Source organism: Hoplias malabaricus, chromosome 4, assembly GCF_029633855.1.
Source record: "Hoplias malabaricus isolate fHopMal1 chromosome 4, fHopMal1.hap1, whole genome shotgun sequence".
In the NCBI taxonomy this organism is placed as follows: domain Eukaryota; kingdom Metazoa; phylum Chordata; class Actinopteri; order Characiformes; family Erythrinidae; genus Hoplias; species Hoplias malabaricus.
Genome location: NC_089803.1, coordinates 25,164,839 through 25,183,899, shown reverse-complemented (window position 1 = coordinate 25,183,899; position 19,061 = coordinate 25,164,839). Strand labels below are relative to the sequence as shown.

At 42.0% G+C, this 19,061-nt stretch overlaps 1 protein-coding gene across 3 annotated transcripts in view; it reads right to left on the bottom strand.

The window, feature by feature from the left end:
- brsk2a (BR serine/threonine kinase 2a) overlaps window positions 1-18,804 on the bottom strand; it is a 224,405-nt gene extending 205,601 nt beyond the window's left edge. For all 3 annotated transcript variants that reach the window (XM_066669032.1, XM_066669030.1, XM_066669031.1), the window contains exon 1: window positions 18,396-18,804. In XM_066669032.1, coding sequence (XP_066525129.1) covers window positions 18,396-18,489 — 94 coding nt within the window. In that variant the 5' untranslated portion in view covers window positions 18,490-18,804. The remainder of the gene's footprint in view (window positions 1-18,395) is intronic.
- Window positions 18,805-19,061: the final 257 nt, after the last annotated feature.

Below are 19,061 nucleotides of genomic sequence, written 5' to 3'. Positions count from 1 at the left end.
GGCATTTACCGTATTTTTACAGGAACACTATTGTATTTCAAATTTACAGCACATTACTGTAATTGAATAATACAATAATTTACTGTAAATACTGTGATTTACAATAAAATACTGTAGCAGACTTGCTGTAAATTTACAGCAATTTTTACAGTGTAGAATATATACATTCCTATACATTGTAGAACATATACATATGCTATTTATTGGTGTTTAATGTTTTGCTTAAGTTAGCATTCATTTATTTATTTATGGTTAATTGGTGTAAATATATTATTTTATTCAATTTATTAAATAAAACAAAAAAGCTGTGACCAGTCTCATTAAAGAACACTTTCCTAAAATGTGGTAAATAGCTTTCTCAGGAGACACCTTTCGTTTTATTGTTTGAAAGTCACATTTTTGTGCAAACAAATGTTAGCTCTTTAATAACATTAACCCGGGGATATCTTATCATTGGCCCAGATTTCCCATATCGGTGCATCCACAGTATTTCATACAACTATATTAACCCCAAACCTAGCCTACATAGATTTCCAATGGTGAATCTCTCTTCAAGAGTGTAGGCATAAACCACATCCACACAACTGGCCCATAAGGCAAAATGCAACAAAATAATCTTTAAGCTGTGTGGATTGTTCATGCAGAAGAGTCATGAGGTCGGCAGTGTGGACGTGCAACAAAGCTCTTGGGGGAAAGCATGTGGGTCAAGGTGATAATCGAGCAGCACACAGTCATTGAGGAGTGGGCCACTGGACTCAGTCCCTCAGCCTGGGGTCATAAATCTCAGCAGTCCTTGGAGAATCTAATGAATGGGTGGAGACACAGGTGGAGGCTCTCCATCTCTTCCAGCTATAGATCAGCTCTCAGATGCCATTCTTCTGGCCATTGAGAAAATGCAGAATCCATACCTCGCAGACAGACTTACAATGCATCCTCTTCGAGTTTTATTTTTTCTATGGAAGCAGATCCCTCTGTTTGCTTTGAAAAATGGAACTCGGAGAGGATGCATTGTAAGAATTTTAACTTGCACAGGAGGGGAAAAAAAGGACTGTTTGGACACAAAACAAAGAGATGAAGTCCCTAAGTGTATCGCTGCCTGGTAAATTTGTCGGCATTAAGAATTAAGCAGCCCAGTGTTTGGTTGCTTATGGCTTGTGTATTAAATGTTGCTACGTAGAAAAAACAACCTCAGGGCCATTTGTGAAAGTGAAGTCTGTAATTCGACAAGGGAACTCCGCAGCTGCTGGAAAATGGAGCATGGAGCAGGTACAGTAGCGTGTGTGACCTGAGCACTGATAGACACTCGCCCTCTATGCACCAGAGGCCACAACTGAGGACACCAAGTGCATTAAACAAAGCACAAAACCCACTGAGTTCTCCCACTGATCTTTACACAGGTAAGACACGTTTGATTCTGGACAGCCAGGAAGGTCCTGACTCCAGCGCAGAAGGCTCAAAGCGTTTAGAATGAACATCTTTCAGTGAACCGTGAATCACAGATGACAGGTTAAATGCACTTCCACTCATGAGTTTGGAATGACTTCAGTTTTTTCAATAGTGTAGACTATAATATAAATCAAATCAATATTTGTCACATAAAAAGTCATACACAGTACAACTAGCAGTGAAATGTACTGATGATTCATTCAAGTCTCCAACATATATAGGCGTATATGTTTCATTCTTCATTCATTCATTTTCTGTAATCGCTTATCCAGTTCAGAGTCACGGTGGGTGCGGAGCCTACCTGGAATCACTGGGCGCAAGGTGGGATCACACCATGTAGGGGGCGCCAGTCCTTCCCAGGGTGACACACACTCACACATTCACTTAGACACACACACACCCACCTATGGACACTTGAGCTGGCAATCCACCTAACTACGTGTGTTTATGGACAATGGGAGGAAACCAGAGCACCCGGAGTAAACCCAACTGGACACAGGGAGAACACACCAAACTCCTCACAGACAGTCACCCGGAGCAAGGCTCAAACCCACAACCCCAGGTCCCTGGAGCCATGTGACAGCATAAAATTATGATATATACAAATATAATAAAAAAACGCTATAGGAAAATGTGAAAAAACTGATGTAATAAACTCAACTCTCAACTCAACTTTATTTATAGAGCACTTTAAAAAGCAACAACAGCTGAAACAAAGTACTGTACAAAGATGGCTATAAAAAAAAAGCAATGAAAAATAAATACCTCAAATAAAACAAAGCAAAAGTCTCATACTGTGTGGAAAGTCAAGGAATAATAATGGGTTTTAAGATAAGTTTTAAAAATCGATAGTGAGGAAGCCTGCCTAATATATAATAGTAGGTTATTCCCCAATTTCAGCGAAGCAATTGAAAAAGCTCTATCCCCTCTGAGCTTACGTTTCGACCTCGGCACCACCAGGAGCAGCTGATCACATGACCCAAGGCACCGAGCAGAGACGTGGGGTTGTAGCAGCTCACTGAGGTAAGGTGGGGTGAGTCCATTTAAAGATTTAAAAACAAATAAATGAATCTTAAAATGTACTTTAAAATTCACAGGCAGCCAGTGGAGAGAGGCCAGAATAGGAGTTATATGTAATAAAAATGAGAGATCTAACAGAGCTCTAAATATATAAATAGAGATTTAAAAATAAATATACAATAAGATAAATATCAGACTGTTGTTTAGTTGTAAAGACTGTACTTATTTATTTGTATCAAGCATATCCAACAATAGGGCGGCACGTTGCTGCAGCAGGTAGTGTCGCAGTCACACAGCTCCAGGGACCTGGAGGTTTTGGGTTCGATTCCCACTCCGGGTGACTGTCTGTGAGGAGTTGGTGTGTTTTCCCTGTGTCTGCGTGGGTTTCCTCCGGGTGCTTCGGTTTCCTCCCACAGTCCAAAAACACACGTTGGTAGGTGGATTGGCGACTCAAAAGCGTCCGTAGGTGTGAGTGTGTGAGTGAATGTGAGAGTGTGTGTGTTGCCCTGTGAAGGACTGGCACCCCCTCCAGGGTGTATTCCCGCCTTGCACCCAATGATTCCAGGTAGGCTCTGGACCCACCGCGACCCTGAATTGGATAAGCGGTTACAGATAATGAATGAATGAATGAATATTCAAAAATATATAGCGATCTATTTATAATAATATCTGTTGTAAAATTGTCAAATCACCACTTTTACAATATGAACCATTCTAGATGTTCATCAGTGAAGCTTCCTTCTCTGTGTCATCCAGCTTTATGAACCATTATGGAATCATCTGCAGCTCTAATCAGGGTCTGAACACTGAGACGTGTTATTGTTTTACAGCTTCACAAAAATGTTATGAAACCCATAAAGTTTTAAGGCTCCAACATTATATTAAAATTAAGGATAGGCATTCTGACTATTTTCGATAAAAGAGCACGCGGAGTTAATGACTGTGCACTCAATAACAAAACACTTCGGCTGTGGTGAACGCAGGACAGCAGGCGGCAGAGCCGATGTTGCACTGAGTCGAATACATTTAGAGAAAAGGTTTTATTTCTCCAAAATAGCCCAGGAAAATGTAGTTTTACTTGCCGGCTCAAATAAGCAGCACTACTTTAGACAGTGACAACTTCTACTCAGGGTCGTTTCTCCTCAGTGGATGGTGTGCTAGCAATGCTAGTTTGTCAGAGAAATATATTCTCACTGCTTCAGATACTAGCCAACAAGATGAGCACTCGCTCCCATCTTTAAAACATTCACATTTATCACAAGTACCATAGAATAAACATATTAACTTGTAAATTCAGGCAAACCCGACAGCTTTTACAACCCTGTTAAGACATGGAAGCTATGTTTCACTCATGTTAGCCTGTGTTCTTCATCTTCCCATGACGCAATGTAATGAATAACCAACAGAATCCAGGCTAAACTACAGATCCCTGCACGTTCCTTATTAAAATCTGCGTATACGTGCATCTGAAACAGATTTCCTTCCCTATTTTAATTCCAAGCTTTGAATCTCCGGAGTGTGTAATAGCGGAGAAGTGGGGAAGAGGGACTAGCTGGGGTGGTAAGGTAGTGGGGGTTCTGTGGTATAATGACATTCTGTAAAGTCCAGTCCTCTATCTCAGCAGACATGGTGGATAATTTTGTAACTGCAACCCAGTTGGAAGCTTCACTCCACATATTTCTGTGTGATCATGGGAAACACAGTGTCTGATCTCAGAGCCAGGTGGTCACTGGACTTAATTAAAAGGTCCAGCCTGATTTATTCGGCCTATCTGGGTAAAGCTGGAGTCTCCGGCTCATCTCTTCGAGCGTCCTGTAGCGAGTTCTCAGCGGGAGAACTGCACAGGCAGTGCCAATCAGGAGAGCTTCAAGAGAGTAGGCAATTTCCCAGGCTTTCTAGGCCACGAGTGATTAAACTCTATTTTTCTCTCTTAGCCACTGGGGTAAGTCGGGTTCTATCTGTGTTCTGCGTCCAGTCACTCCTGCGTGTTTTACAGTTTTATCAGAGGATAAAGGAAAAGAGCCAACCTGTAGCTCACCTCTACAAACAGGATGAAAGCACCAAGCACCGCTGCCCTCATTAGTGTGGTTAGAATATAAGGATATATTCTAAAGAATGCAGCAGCCAGACTTCACAGCATTTGGCTAATCATAAAAGACTGCATGGACACAGACACTCTGAATTTTCAAAGGGAGAGAGGTGGTAATAAATTGAATGGGTGTGCTTGACCATGAACACATGAACTTCTGGTATATGTGTACTGATCAATGGAGAGTCAATATTCTGTGCAATTTCTGAAATTGAAATAGCACTGAGAAGTGGAAGTCCACTGAAAACGAGCTGATATTTACTGCACCGTCATGTATGCATCACTTCAGCACTTTCTCTTTCCCTGCCCACTTTGTGTGGAGAGCACATGTGGTGGTATCTAATATTCACAGAGATTTTCAGGAAAGAAGATTTACCATTTCTACACCCATAACAGCTGTAACTGTTCTGCTCAGGTTTGAAGAAATTCCAGAGGAGTGTGTTAACAGCAACAGCAGCAAAAATTGCTGTTAAAGTATGCCACATGTACTGATGTACAGACATAGAGCACAAGGAAAAGCCTCAACGTTTAACAGACAGTTCACTTCATGAGCTAAAGAAAATCCTCTTACAGATGTTTAGTATATCTTCGCCGCTTAGAACCAACGTTCTGCGGAGCATGAAATAAGAAGCTCTTTAGTGGAGCCCTGACTTACTCTAATGCACCACAGAAAGCCTTTCATGGACTTGTTAGTGAAGAAATGAAGCTGAATGTAAGATGCTTTAATGCGCATTATCTGTAGACTTGGTGGCTGAAAAATGTCACTGGTTTGCTGATATGTATGATTTACCAACCATAGCTATGTGTGTGTGGTCATGCTTTCATAGATATATGAGTGAAAAAATACTGAAAGTATTTGACCAGGAAAAGAGAGGACATGGGCTGAGAAAGAGCAAGAGCAAGCGAGAGAGAGAGAGAGAGAGAGAGAGAGAGAGAGAGAGAGAGAGAGAGAGAGAGAGAGAGTTAATTGAATGGTTGATATTGTGAAGGAGAATTCCGCTTGCTCAGCTGGGTAAATCCCATTAGGAGCCACTGAGATCTAATCACCGTGAATCGCTCCATTCCAGCCAGTTAAGGGTGACACCCACTATTACAAGTAGACGGTGGTGAAATCCTTCACACACACACATATTATAGGACAGAATGGCTAAAGAAGCACACATCTGAACCCATAAAACTGGACTCTAACCATGCTTGTGTTTTAGAGACACACCCAGTGCACTGTAATAAAAACGCACCTCCTTTATGTGTAAGCAATCCCAGTTAAATAATCTTAAACTTCAAGGTTTCTGCAGCCCATTCAGTGCCCCTGCTCCCCCTCATCCCTGCACACATACATGGTTAGATCCACATACTACATGTAGGTCCCCAGGAGTTGCCATAGAAACCCAAGACACACATTAGAGATGGATAATGATAATCAACAAATGGGCTTGGTGCTCTTTCTTTGTTTTTTTTATATTCTGTCAGCACTTAGCAATGTGCTAGCCTCCCAAGTCTATCATTAGTGCCATTTTATACACACAGGCATTTTACACACACTCTAATGCACAAGCAGGTACGCTTTTCCTCTAGAGGGGGATTTCAGCACAAAATATTACCCACAAGCTAACCTTGACTTATTTTTCATCTACCACACTATTACCGAACAAAATAAAAAGTATGTTATAGGCTGCCTTAGAAGGAATGTAGCATTTCACAATGCCTTTCCCTCCCTCACAGCACATAATATGACAGAAAGTCAGAAAAGAATTTATGGGAAAAGCTATTGTTTTGGATGGAAACAGCTTTGATCTGCTTCTTTGAATAGAGATTGTTTTTGAGCTTGAACAGGTATATTCATCTGTGTGAGAGAGAGAGAGAAAGAAAGAGAGAGAGCGAGAGAGAGAGCGAGAGAGCGAGAGAGCGAGAGAGAGAGCGAGAGAGCGAGAGAGCGAGAGAGAGAGCGAGAGAGAGAGCGAGAGAGAGAGCGAGAGAGAGAGCGAGAGAGAGAGCGAGAGAGAGAGAGAGAGAGAGAGCGAGAGAGAGAGAGAGAGAGAGAGAGAGAGAGAGATGCTAGCATGACTCAAATGATAATGGAGTTAGTGACCCTGAGACCTGCTGCTGTGATGTCCTCACACCGACTCCCTCCATCACTCCCTTCACCTCTCCCTCCATCTGTGCACAAAACATCTTCTCCGCTGACCTCATCTCTTTTCCAATCATGACCCCAAAACTCAGACCTCTTTCCGAAGTTCAAAAAAACTGTAGCTAACAAAGCAATAAGCCACACACTGCAGCCCATCCTCCACCGCAACCCCCCAAACGGAGTCAAGAGGAGTTATTTTTGGATAAAAGCAAAAAAGAGGTCATCCTTGTTAGATTCCCATAGCCTGCTGCGTGCAGTGTTGTGTTGCAGTCTTGTGCTGCAGAGTACATGGATGGCACTGGCACAAAAACGAGTGTAGTTAAATCAGCCAGGGGTGTTTCTAATCGAATAAAAGATTATTCACTGTGTAGCTACAAGTCCAAAACCCACGTGCATCGTCATGCACCACGGCGTATAGACTGATTTCAGACAGATCGTTAACATGCAATCATACTCCTATCAAGAGAGTTTCGATTTCTCAATATAAGAAAAAAAAACCTTGGCTGCAATTTTCCCTCTCTATTAGCCGCCAGTGATTAGTTAGCAGACAATAATGCACAGCTTGTCTTCAGTCTTCCTAAAGTTCACTCATGTCACGCCACTGCTGCAAACACTCCACTAGCTTCCTGTTCTCGTCAGATTTATAACCCTGAAGTTTTTGAAACCACAAACGCCATCTTGAAAACACCATGAACAAAATGTCAATGACCAACCAAAAAATGAAAACTAATATTCCATTTATTATAACGTCTTTGTAATGGCACTTGTGTTTTCTATCTATGCATCTGCATAGCTTCTTGCTTCAGACTTTTATTTCAGCTCAGCTGTTCAGCTATTTTAGACACAACCTATTTGTACCAGCTGCAGATAAACTCTCTCAGTGTGTTAGTATTTTTGCAGTACGGATACCCCAATATGCAAATGAGCCCAGCGACCAGACATGTTCCAAAAGAATATGTTTGGGTTTTTTTGGGATATACCTCTGTGTTTGAATTTTCTAAATGAACACAAGCCAATTTCCAACCATTATTTTATTCTACCTAGAGCAGTAGTTTGTGCAAGTTTCTGCAACCACACCTTCAGGAGATTGATTGCATTTTGAAGAGTGACAATAAAATTGTAGCATGATAAGCAACTGAAAACGTTGCACACCACAAGCCTTGAGCTTTAACAACAGAACCGAAGGACAGGTTTGAAGAGAGAATATCCTTAAACCTGGGAGTTGTGAAGTATATGAACTTCACCACAGACGATAGAAGCAGAAGGGATCTTTATTACTTATATGTGATCATTTTTATATGTGGTATACAACAAGAGATGGTGTCCAAACTTTTGACTGGTAATGCATGCAAATACAGCACTTGGAGAATTGGCCAAGAACTTACTGCTATGGACTAATATGGCTGTCTGAGATCTGAATCAATCCCAAAGCTACCTACCTGAACCCCAAGCTGCAATACCAAGTAGTAATCATCAAAATATGTGCTAGTGCGGGACTGGAGGCAAATCACCAAAAATGAAAAAAGATGCTATACATTGTCACCCAGTCGGACAGAGGCTCTAGGCACAGTAAATATAACATCTTTTATTTCATTCTTGAGAGTGAATCGACCTCCTAGACTTCAGCTATGATGCACAGAGACATCTATCAGCGCTACTCTGAGAGCTGGGAGACAACTCTGCTCTAAATGTGCACAGTGCATTAGCCAGTACATTAGCCCTAGTGTGGAGAGCATCCCCATGACACAGATATGTCATATCAGGCCATACATTTACCACAATACAGCCCCCCTCAAAGAACTGCAGTAAAAACACTCCTGTTGTCCATCATTACCCAAGGAACTGACACAGAACTCTGAAATATCTTCTCCTCACAGGTCAGAGAGCTTCTGCTGAATATTTTGGCTCAGAAGGTTTTCCCATCAAAGTATTTATTTATGAAGAAAGTGTATTTATTCATGAGATTGGTATGCACAACAAAACAGAGCCAACCAGGACAAGAATAATCCCACAGCACATGTCGTGACAACGACACAAAAAATGAGAGAGAGAGAGAGAGAGAGAGAGAGAGAGACTGTGTGTGTTGCCTTTGAGGGAGAAACTTGCCTGACCTCCAAAGTCGCTCTGCATACTGTATCAGGGACACATTCAGCCCACCTTTAGCAAACACACCATAGGGAAGGTCAGCAGGTGTGTGTTTGAGTGTCTCTCTCTCTCTCTCTTTCACCCTCACACACACACACTTTTCCAAAAAGCAGTTTAAAATTATTTGCTATAGTGAAACCCTTTTTCTTTTCCAGCTTAACGCAGCCCTTACAGTGTATAATGAAAGTATCATTATATATTGTGATAATATATTTTACTACATTGCCCACCATTTGCAGGAAGGAATACTTCAGGCAGAATGGACTAATGTGCATAACAGCGGCCTTTGTCATGAATATGTAGCATTAAACGGTTTATAATAGCAGTTATAATAATAGTGTGAAGGTTTTCAAGTGAGTGAAGTTTTTTTCCATATTCTCACCCATTATCTGTTATGAATAGAACTGTAGGCAATGCGTAACACCAAGAGTTCTTATCCAGAGTGAATCCATCATAAACATTACTGACGTCCTGTGGTAAAATGTCATTACTCCAGCTCCCTGCGTGAAACTAACTCCGTCCGAATAGGGCTTAATTATCAACTTAACAACAGTCACACTACAACCCAAAATGAAACCAAAGAGGTTTGTTTCTTCAAGGTGACCTTAAACTGTAGCAGCTCAGTAGAGAGGAACTTTCTGTAAGTGTAAATATGGGGAATATTCCAGATTGGATGTGTGATGTTCACCCAAGCAGAGCATGTTATAAACATATTCGACCAGATCTGACCCTTCCACACTGTGCTGGCCTGGACAACAAGCAAGCAGTAGTACAGTGGAGAGGCCACGTCCACCACTGGGGAAGGACTTAACAAACAGAATGTGTTCAAAATTGAGAGAAAATTGAGTGTGGCAGCCCTGTCGTAGCACAACAATTCCTCTGGCTTTCCCAGTGTCTGGAAAAAAAAAGGAAAAAAAAAAGGCCAGTAACATAGGCTTCTGTTATGGTGCATTACACCCTAAACAGAATCCAACAGGACCTGTCTAAACTCTCACCTTCCAAATGCTGGAGAGATACTGCCATTTCACACCAATCCTTGGACCATTTGCACCATTATAGAAGCATAACAAATATAAAAACAACCCAGAAATCACTGTTAAATGTTGAATTCCACCATTACAAATACATTACCCAGATACATAGCAAAATGATCAACTCTTAAAATGCATGTAATTACTACCATTCCACAACAGAAATACAATGCAGGAATTGCAGAATTCATATATATATATATATATATATATATATATATATATATATATATATATATATATATATATATATATATATATATATATATATATATAAAACTAGTAATATAAGTCAAACTCATTATTATACTCGTTCATTACATACAGACATATTTCAAGTGTTTATTTCTTTAATTTGATGATTATAACTGACAACTAATGAAAACCCCAAATTCAGTATCTCACAATATTCTAATTTTACGACCAGCACTTGTGTGTGTATATATACACAATATTTACCACACACATCCACATAGGTCCATAGTCTCAGATCACACCAAGGACAATGATTGGCTGGTAACTTGTTCTCTTATTCATTTGAATGCATTGACCTAAGGGAAAGTAACCTTTAAAAGGACAAACTAACAAAACAGCATCATCCTATCCTTCATTACAGCACATAAACCACCCCACCCCCATCCACCACCACCATCACCACAATCCCCACTAATCACTAATCTCTAAAGTAAGGCATAGAGCTTGGGCATGACACAGCAACAGTTTCTCTACGCTGCTTCAGCCCAACTCTTTGGTCACTGTGCAGTAGAGCTATTAACACTGTCCAAACCCAACTATTCGGTGGTGTCTGACATTATTCCCCAAATATTTAGCGCATTTTGTTTAGGTTAACCTTTCACATTTGGATTCCTTATAGGAATGGCTAAGTCCTTCCAGCCAACGTTTTCCTAAATAAAATAAGTATTCTTTACTGCTGACACTGGGCTCTAAATGTACCAGCATGTACATGTACCAAAAGGTAAGCGAGAATAAGAATAAGAATGTTTGGACAGAGTTTTGTAGGGATGGAGCAGGCCTGAGCTCATGTTCATACAAAGATTTTGTAAGACCAATGTAGGATTCAAGCAGCAGTCAGATTTCATCTAAACAAAAACCCACATACGTTTTGGAGACAATATTATCTCCAAGTACAGAACAAATCAAATCAAATGCTTTTTTCTTGATGGAACTCATAACAAATGCAGTGACAAATAAACTGCCATTTTCAAACTACTTGAATAATATGACAAAAAGAAAGGGAAAATGTTTCAATTCTGAATTACAGTTAAATGTTACATATAATAAAATCAAAACATTTTAAAACATTTTGTAAACCTAATGTATAAATCACATTGCCAAATTGGTGTTTCTTTAACTCATGCAGGACTTATTCAAGCTGCACTGAGTTCAGACAATTTTTTCCAGGGAGTAAATATTTACACTGAATTTAGCTGGATTACCCATCAAACTGTGGCAGAATTTCGTTAAGCTACAGACAGGATTTATTTAGAGCTGCAGTTGGGTTCATTTCCTCCGTGGGCTGGGTCTGGTCAGACTTGTGCTGGGGAATGTTCTCGGGCACATTTAGATTTGGTTCAAAATTTCAGGCCTGATTAAAGCTGTACTGTGCAGCCGTCCATTTAGTCTCCCAGCTCTGGACTGCCTGCAGGACACGGCAGAAGACAGGCCGCTCATCCAGTCACAGCCAAAAACTGGCCGTTCCCTTCAGACACGCAAACTCAGAGTACAGCACACACCACTTAGGCTCTGGGGTGGATCCATGCTGACATGAAATGCTGACAATGATGGCTAGAATTAATCCTAAGTGGAGCAGCTGAGGCAAGGCTGGAGCTCGTCCCTCCTGTAAAACTAGCATGGCGCAGCAGGTTAGCACAGGGTCACTCTGCCCGCCTAGCCCCAGGGTGCACATGTCATTATTAATCGCAGCCTTCTCTAGCAGTGACGCCAAGATCAGCTCATGTCACCTGATAATTAGGAATGGCACAGGCCACCTCCATGAGAGGAATATGAATATGATCTGCGTTTGTTTATTGCCCAGCACATGAATATCATAGAGGAAAATAATGACTAGGGTTCTCATCCATTTGAATGAACTGCAGTACCAAAAATGGACTTGCTTGAGCATCGGATTGCGAATCAGCTCATATGAGCGACTCTAACTGCTAGAGTGCACCGATTTCTTCCACTGCTCATTTATCATCATCCAATCCAAAATGAAATGGTATGGATCTCTACTGCCACACCAGCTGTAAGAGTTTTTATTGATTTGACTCACTGATTGGCAGTTATTACTCACAGTCAAATTAAAGCTACCTCGATGTACAGACAGGCAGCTTCAATCTGGACCAGGGCCTTTTAGATTTCATTGTCTGATAAACACAACCCGATGAACTTTATTTTGTGATTGAAATCAAATATATTAGACACACAGAAAAAAAAACTACTAAAATAATAATAATACAGAAACAAAACCACACACTACCAGCAAATGATTTAGGCTTAGCTCTAGCTAACTCTGAATTTTCTGTCTCATAACGGTGAATCATTGTGTACCAGGCTACATCACCATGGCAACTTATGCTGTTCACCTGACCTGCTCCAGGGCAGGATAAATACAGGATTTCACACATAAACAGCTCTCTGACCAATCAGAGACTTCAGACACTTCACATAGTGGGTTGTAAACCGTGTGAATAATGCAGCTTCTCATTCGAAAAATTCAACCATAGATCTCAGACACCAAACACTCACACACTGGCAGTGCCTCAGTCAACAGCACGGCTACGTTTGTGTGGAACTTAGTGAGGAACGTTGTCTCTTGTCTCTTGAAACTGTTGCACAAATAACAGTGATGCTGGGAAGCTTAAAGCACCCCAGTGAAATGGCCCAATCACAATCACTGTTCATAAATTTAACTTACAGTAGTGATGTAAAAAGTATAAAGGTGTAGAAACCGTTCTTTTTAAATGTATTATAGTTTTTATAATATTTAAATCAAAATCTCAGTCGGTTGAGTGAATGTTTCAAGGAGAGGGTCAACATCAAACACAATGAAGCTCGGACACAAGTTTTAATTGAGAAAATTGCAGTGCTCAGCTCACAGCTCAGTCAATAAAACATCTCCATATTCCAGCTTCAAGAACTTTATAAAAGATAAATGTGCGGATTAAGCTACGCACAAGAAAAAAAAGTGCTTAACTTCTCACAGAAGACAGGAGACAGTGTGAGAGCTAGTTATGAGATTTAATCCATATTTCAGCATAAACATGATGTAATCACACACTTATAATGGTTCTACAAGGGTTCTTTATTAAAGGGAATGGTTCTATATAGAGCCCTGAACACTTGAAGAAACTTTTGATTAAGGAGTTGATCAAACCCTTGAGATGTTCTTCAAATTGATGGAGAATGTGCTATAGACTGTTATATAAAGCGCCTTTAAGAAAAGGATACTATATGGCACCAAAAATGGTTCCTCTGTTGATATGATGTCAAGTTTGTAACAATAGAGGAACCGGTTTTGACCTGGAGGTTGTGGGTTCGAGTCAAGCTCCGGGCGACTGTCTGTGAGGAGTGTGGTGTGTTCTCCCTGTGTCCGCGTGGGTTTCCTCCGGGTGCTCCGGTTTCCTCCCACCGTTGGTAGGTGGATTGGTGACTCAAAAGTGTGTGTGTCGCCCTGTGAAGGACTGTGTGTTCTCGCCTTGTGCCCAATGATCCCGGGTAGGCTCTGGACCCACCGCGGCCCTGAACTGGATAAGCTGAAATCTCAATCACGGAGCTGTATGTAAGAGATAATGTAAACTCAGTCTATAGCAGTTCTAATACTGTATGAATTTTAATCCCAATGGTACTCAGCCAGAGGTTTGCAGTCCTTGCTCCTTAGCTACCATGAGAAAGACAAAGTACTGTAAGAGATAGCTGAGCTTGCCATTCAGATGGAACATGGGGTTAATTGCTACTGAGGGAGCCTTCTGCACCCATCACAAAGTAGTACAAAGCTCCGACACTAAACCACAGCCACTGTATCAGCAACCATCAAATGATGATAGTGCTCCTCCAAATCGAACCAAAGCAAGAGCCAGCCATGCAGGAATTTATAAAGCCTTCCTCCAAGCAACACTGCACACGCACAGGGAAAGTTGACATTTCGCAGTGACTAAGACAACTACTGACATTTCACTTCCAATGATGAACACCAGGTCTCACGGAAGATTTCAGAGCACACAAGAGCAAATATGCAATTTCTTCCTGAATCTAAGTGGTGTTTAGTGGATTGTGTAAATGTAAAGAAAGCTATGATTTAACAATGATTGTGGCTGTGGATGAAGACAGGCATTCACAATAGGCAGAGTTAAAAGAGACTCATCAACCTGTCTAACATTTTCACGCAGGTGGTACTTCGGATTTTTTTTTCTTTCCAAAAATAAGCAAATACACCATCGCATTTTTAAAGATTATATTAAACTGCAATCACTTTCTTTTCTTCAGCATGTGTAAGGGATTAATGAGGGGTCATCTCTAAACAACATGTGCCATTTTTAGACTGTTACCTAAGAACAACAACAACAACATAATCATCAACACCTCCATTATCATTATCCAGTCGTTTTTGTGATGGTTTTTAAACAATGAAGTGGACGTGGAAACAAACAGAGACTGAGCGTGATTTCAAACTCAAAATTAATTTAAAAGTTTTGCTTAAACTTTAACTTTTTTTTTTTTAACGGGTTAATTATCGTTGGGGCGGCACGGTGGTGCAGCAGGTAGTGTCGCAGTCACACAGCTCCAGGGGCCTGGAGGTTGTGGGTTCGATTCCCGCTCCGGGTGACTGTCTGTGAGGAGTTTGGTGTGTTCTCCCTGTGTCCGTGTGGGTTTCCTCCGGGTGCTCTGGTTTCCTCCCACAGTCCAAAAACACACGTTGGTTGGTGGATTGGCGACGCAAAAGTGTCTGTAGGTGTCTGTGTGTGAGTGAATGTGTGAGTGTGTGTGTCTGTGTTGCCCTGTGAAGGACTGGCGCCCCCTCCAGGGTGTATTCCCGCCTTGCGCCCAATGATTCCGGGAAGGCTCTGGACCCACCGCAACCCTGTATTGGATAAGCGGTTACAGATAATGAATAAATGAATAATTTTCGTTAATATAGCCATGAATTGTAATTAGTCTAGTGAGAAAGACCCATACAGTGCTGCTTAGTTTAGCCCAGTTCCATGACTCCGGACAAGGGCCTGTTAATGCAACATACTAATGTTTCTCTTTCTTTCTAGTTTTGACCAATGTGTTCATCTGCATTCCAATCATCTGGGCTTCCGTATGGATGTCTGGTGACAAAATCATTTCACTGTGGAATGACTGTCATTACTGGCAATCACAATGAGAACTGGCATGCATGGTCCTGCCGGCTTCTGATCCACGTGAGGGAAAGCATGCACTTGGGACTTTAACACAGAAGATTACAGACATAGTCAGTGTGCATGTGTGTGTGTGTGTTTTGGTGGGGTGGTTCTAATCACATAATGATTAGGTGGCAGTGCACAGGACTGGCAGATCAGCCCAGGCCTTCTGCTCTGCACTAAAAATAACAATTTCTACAATAGAGACCCAGAGCCAAAACAAAACCAGAACCCACAGCGGAACACTTACCCTCATATAACAAATCAGCCTCTGCGAGCTAAACATACTGCTCTTTAATGTGCCACTGCTGTTTTCAGCCCCCTAGGGGTTCGTCTGTGATCCACGGTATAACGTTCATGGTGCATGACATGTGTCATATGTAAACGGCAGCTATTCGCTGAATGTATGGATGAATATTTACAGTTCAGTAGTCAAGAGTACAACACAATGTCAGAGAGGGGTGAACTGCAAGAATGTCATTCATCCTGAGATGATTCAAGCAGACAAGTGACAAACACACTGAGTAGAAGAACTCTGGGTCCATGCAACTCAAATCCTAACAAGCAGAAAGACCTCACAATCGGTATAAGCGAATGTGCCGTGTCTTTTGCTGTAATAAGAGAATTTGCTGGTAATTGCTTGGACAAAACCTGGTACATTCATTCTTTTCTGCCATAATTTGATAAAAACAACCTGCTCTTTACACCTTATTCAAACTGATTAAAAGTTCTATTCACACTACACATACCTGCACAATGGCGCTATTGGCACTTTTCCACTGCATGGAACCTCTTCGATTCAGCTTGGCTCTACTCTACTTTTTTGCTCTACCACTGGACAAATCTGGTGCCTGGAACCCGGGTATTATTTTAGTACCTGCTCACTTGTGGTAAACCTTGACGTGTAAACTTTACAAAACACAGATTAATCGGAGAGACTTGTAACTTACAACAAAACGCAGCCATCCAGCACAAACTCAGCGCTGGTACATTCAGTAGAGACCACATTCGTTTCTATGTGACTCACAACAGCAGTTCATAAAACTACAATGTGGTCTTTTGAAGAGGTTTAAATGCTCAACGGACTGGTGGACAACAAAAAAACTCCACTGAGAGCTGGATGTGCAACAAAGAATGGAAAAAATGATATTGATCTGTCTGAACTTAGACATGTTCAATACCAAAAAACAAAAACAATACACTAGTACATGATGAGTAAACAGCGTTTAAACATTACCACTCATGTATTTCAAAGCCCAAGGTTCCCATTTGTTGCTACACTGGCTACACTTCGAGGGGAAGCTGTGGATATGGGGAAGCAACCAAAGTCCAGGTCCCAAAAAGCTTGAAAAGCAGAGTAGAGTTGGGTCGAGTAGGTATAATGCAAAAACAAGTTTTTGCCCTGACTGAAACAACATAAATATGTTTTTAAACGTACCATTCCGTCCCCTGTTCATATAATACAGTGATTATGTGGTCAAAACCTGTCACATAATATATCAACGTAGTATGCATGAGGTTTGCCCAATATCATCCCAGAGTAAAGGAGTGTTTAGAAGCCTGGACGTCTTCTAAAACAAGGTAAACAAAGGTCAGCCAATCAGAACAGAGCTCATTTACATATATTATGCATGGTTCAAGCCGACCAGTGACAAACTCTGGGTTCTTGGAACTGAAGCACTGCACAGTTCAGCGCTTTCTCTGCTCAAGCCCACCTGATTCAGCAGGATCATTGATGGATGAGTAGAATCAGGAACGCTGAAGCTTAGCTGGGGAGCCTTAGTCTAAATTAAAGAGCCAGACCTTACTAAACACAGTCTGGTGTCTGTTAAAGAGAGATGAAATCCGTTCACACATTGAACACCTGCTCAACAAAACGCTGCATTCTGCTGTTAATAACACAGCCCTATTTCGTAAGGTGAGTAATGAGCAATACTTGCAATCCAGTGAGGTTAAGCCTGCTCCTCGGCGTCTTCAGCACACACTCCGCAGAGAGCAGAATGTGCCCTCACTCACACACACACACTGTATCTCTCTCTTTCTCTCTCCCTGCCTCAGCCGGCTGGCCTGACCATACAAACGCCTACTGTAAGCACTCAAGGGGACAGATGGAGCGAGTGTCTGCAAACAGCACCATGTCTTCTCCCTTTGCAGGGGCCCTGGACAAAAGCTTACAGGGTTGCATCACCTTCTGCCCTCACAGCTTGCCGCTTGGTCTCCATCCATCAATGCAGCACACTAACCAATCCGGTGTGAGTTAAGCACATATGATAGTGTCTAATTGCGGTGGCCAGTCCTGATCATCTCCAGTCTCACGATCGGGAAATAGCATGCTTTGCTTTAGTCACTTCTTTGGACACAGCAGTATGCAGCGTATGCCCTTGCATGGCAACAAGGGGACGGAGAAGGAGCCAAGCACTTTTCTGTGCAACTAAGGGAGAGCAGTGAACTCAGCACAGAAAATAATTGGAAGGTTAGGGAGGCGTGCCAGGATTTCAGAGTCATTTTGGCAGATATTTGATTAGTAAATGGCTTCAGAAGTATGTTTAGACCTTAGCAACATTTACGTAAAATTATACAGCACTTAGATTGGTCTAATTCCCTAAAAACATGGGAAACTGTCATTTTTACTGCATTTTTAATCCTATATGAACATGCATTTCTAAAACTATACTTCCACCCTGATTAATCTAGTTCATTTAGATTAAATTAGCATATATGCATTGTCATTGGCAGCTATGTAAATAGAACAAATAACAATACTGAGTACTGGTCCTTGATTCCCATATCACTGCATCCCTAGAAAGTTTACCCTGAGTCCAGGCAAAGTACTCATGCCTTAACACACCCTAAAGGCAGCAGCAACCCAAAGTTAAAGGCTGAAGGAGCTACAGGGACATCTTTGAACACTCTGGAGGACATTAGAGAGAAATAAAAACCTGAGGACCGAAAGGACAGTGGTGGCCATCCACCTGCCAGGCACCAGACAGATGTACAAACACAGCCCTGGACTGCACAGCCACACTGGGGTTTTTTTTATAAACAGAGGACACAGTGGCAACAGCTTAAACAGCAAGTCATTGGCGGGTAGAAAGCTGCAGAAAGTGCGGGAAAAGAGGAAGGGGACAAACCTGTCTGTCCTTTCCCGAGGGTCTTCTCCAAACGGTAAGGTCCCACATAACTGGCGTGGAGTGCAGCGCTGTTTTCCTTCCCACACGAGGACATCGTGACGGTTGAAAAGCGGCGTCTGGAGTGGAGCAACGCAATCCTCTTACACACGTCGAGGAGGGCTTTGGGCTATTCCACAATCCCTTTTGCCTTTGGGTCGCTTTCCTGCCTCTCTCTCTCTCTCTTTCTCCCTCTCTCTCTCTCTCTCTCTCTCTCTCTCTCTCTCTCTCCTGAGTGGAGAGCCCCAACTAAAACGCCCAGAAGCAGTGTCCGTGCTGTACCCCCTCTCTGCTCCGGAGCAGCTGAGCGGAGTGTTTATGGTCGGAGGAGCATCGTGGAGAGAGCGGCAGCGGCTCAGCCCTCAAGCCCGAGTGGAGCCTGCCGCTGTCGGCGTGGGGCGTTCAGTTTCTTTCTCACCCGTATTCAGGCACAAGCCCCGCCCACTCCACCGTGATTGGTCGCCGGATCACACACACAAAGGGAGACAGCCGTAGTAACCGGTTATTTTCGTTAATCGCGAAAATTAATTGGTAATAAAAGCATGGGCACAGTGTGTATCCATTAATAAAGCTGGAGGTGGTCGTTTTGTACAATAGATTCTAGAAACGAGACAAGCTTTATTAAACCAT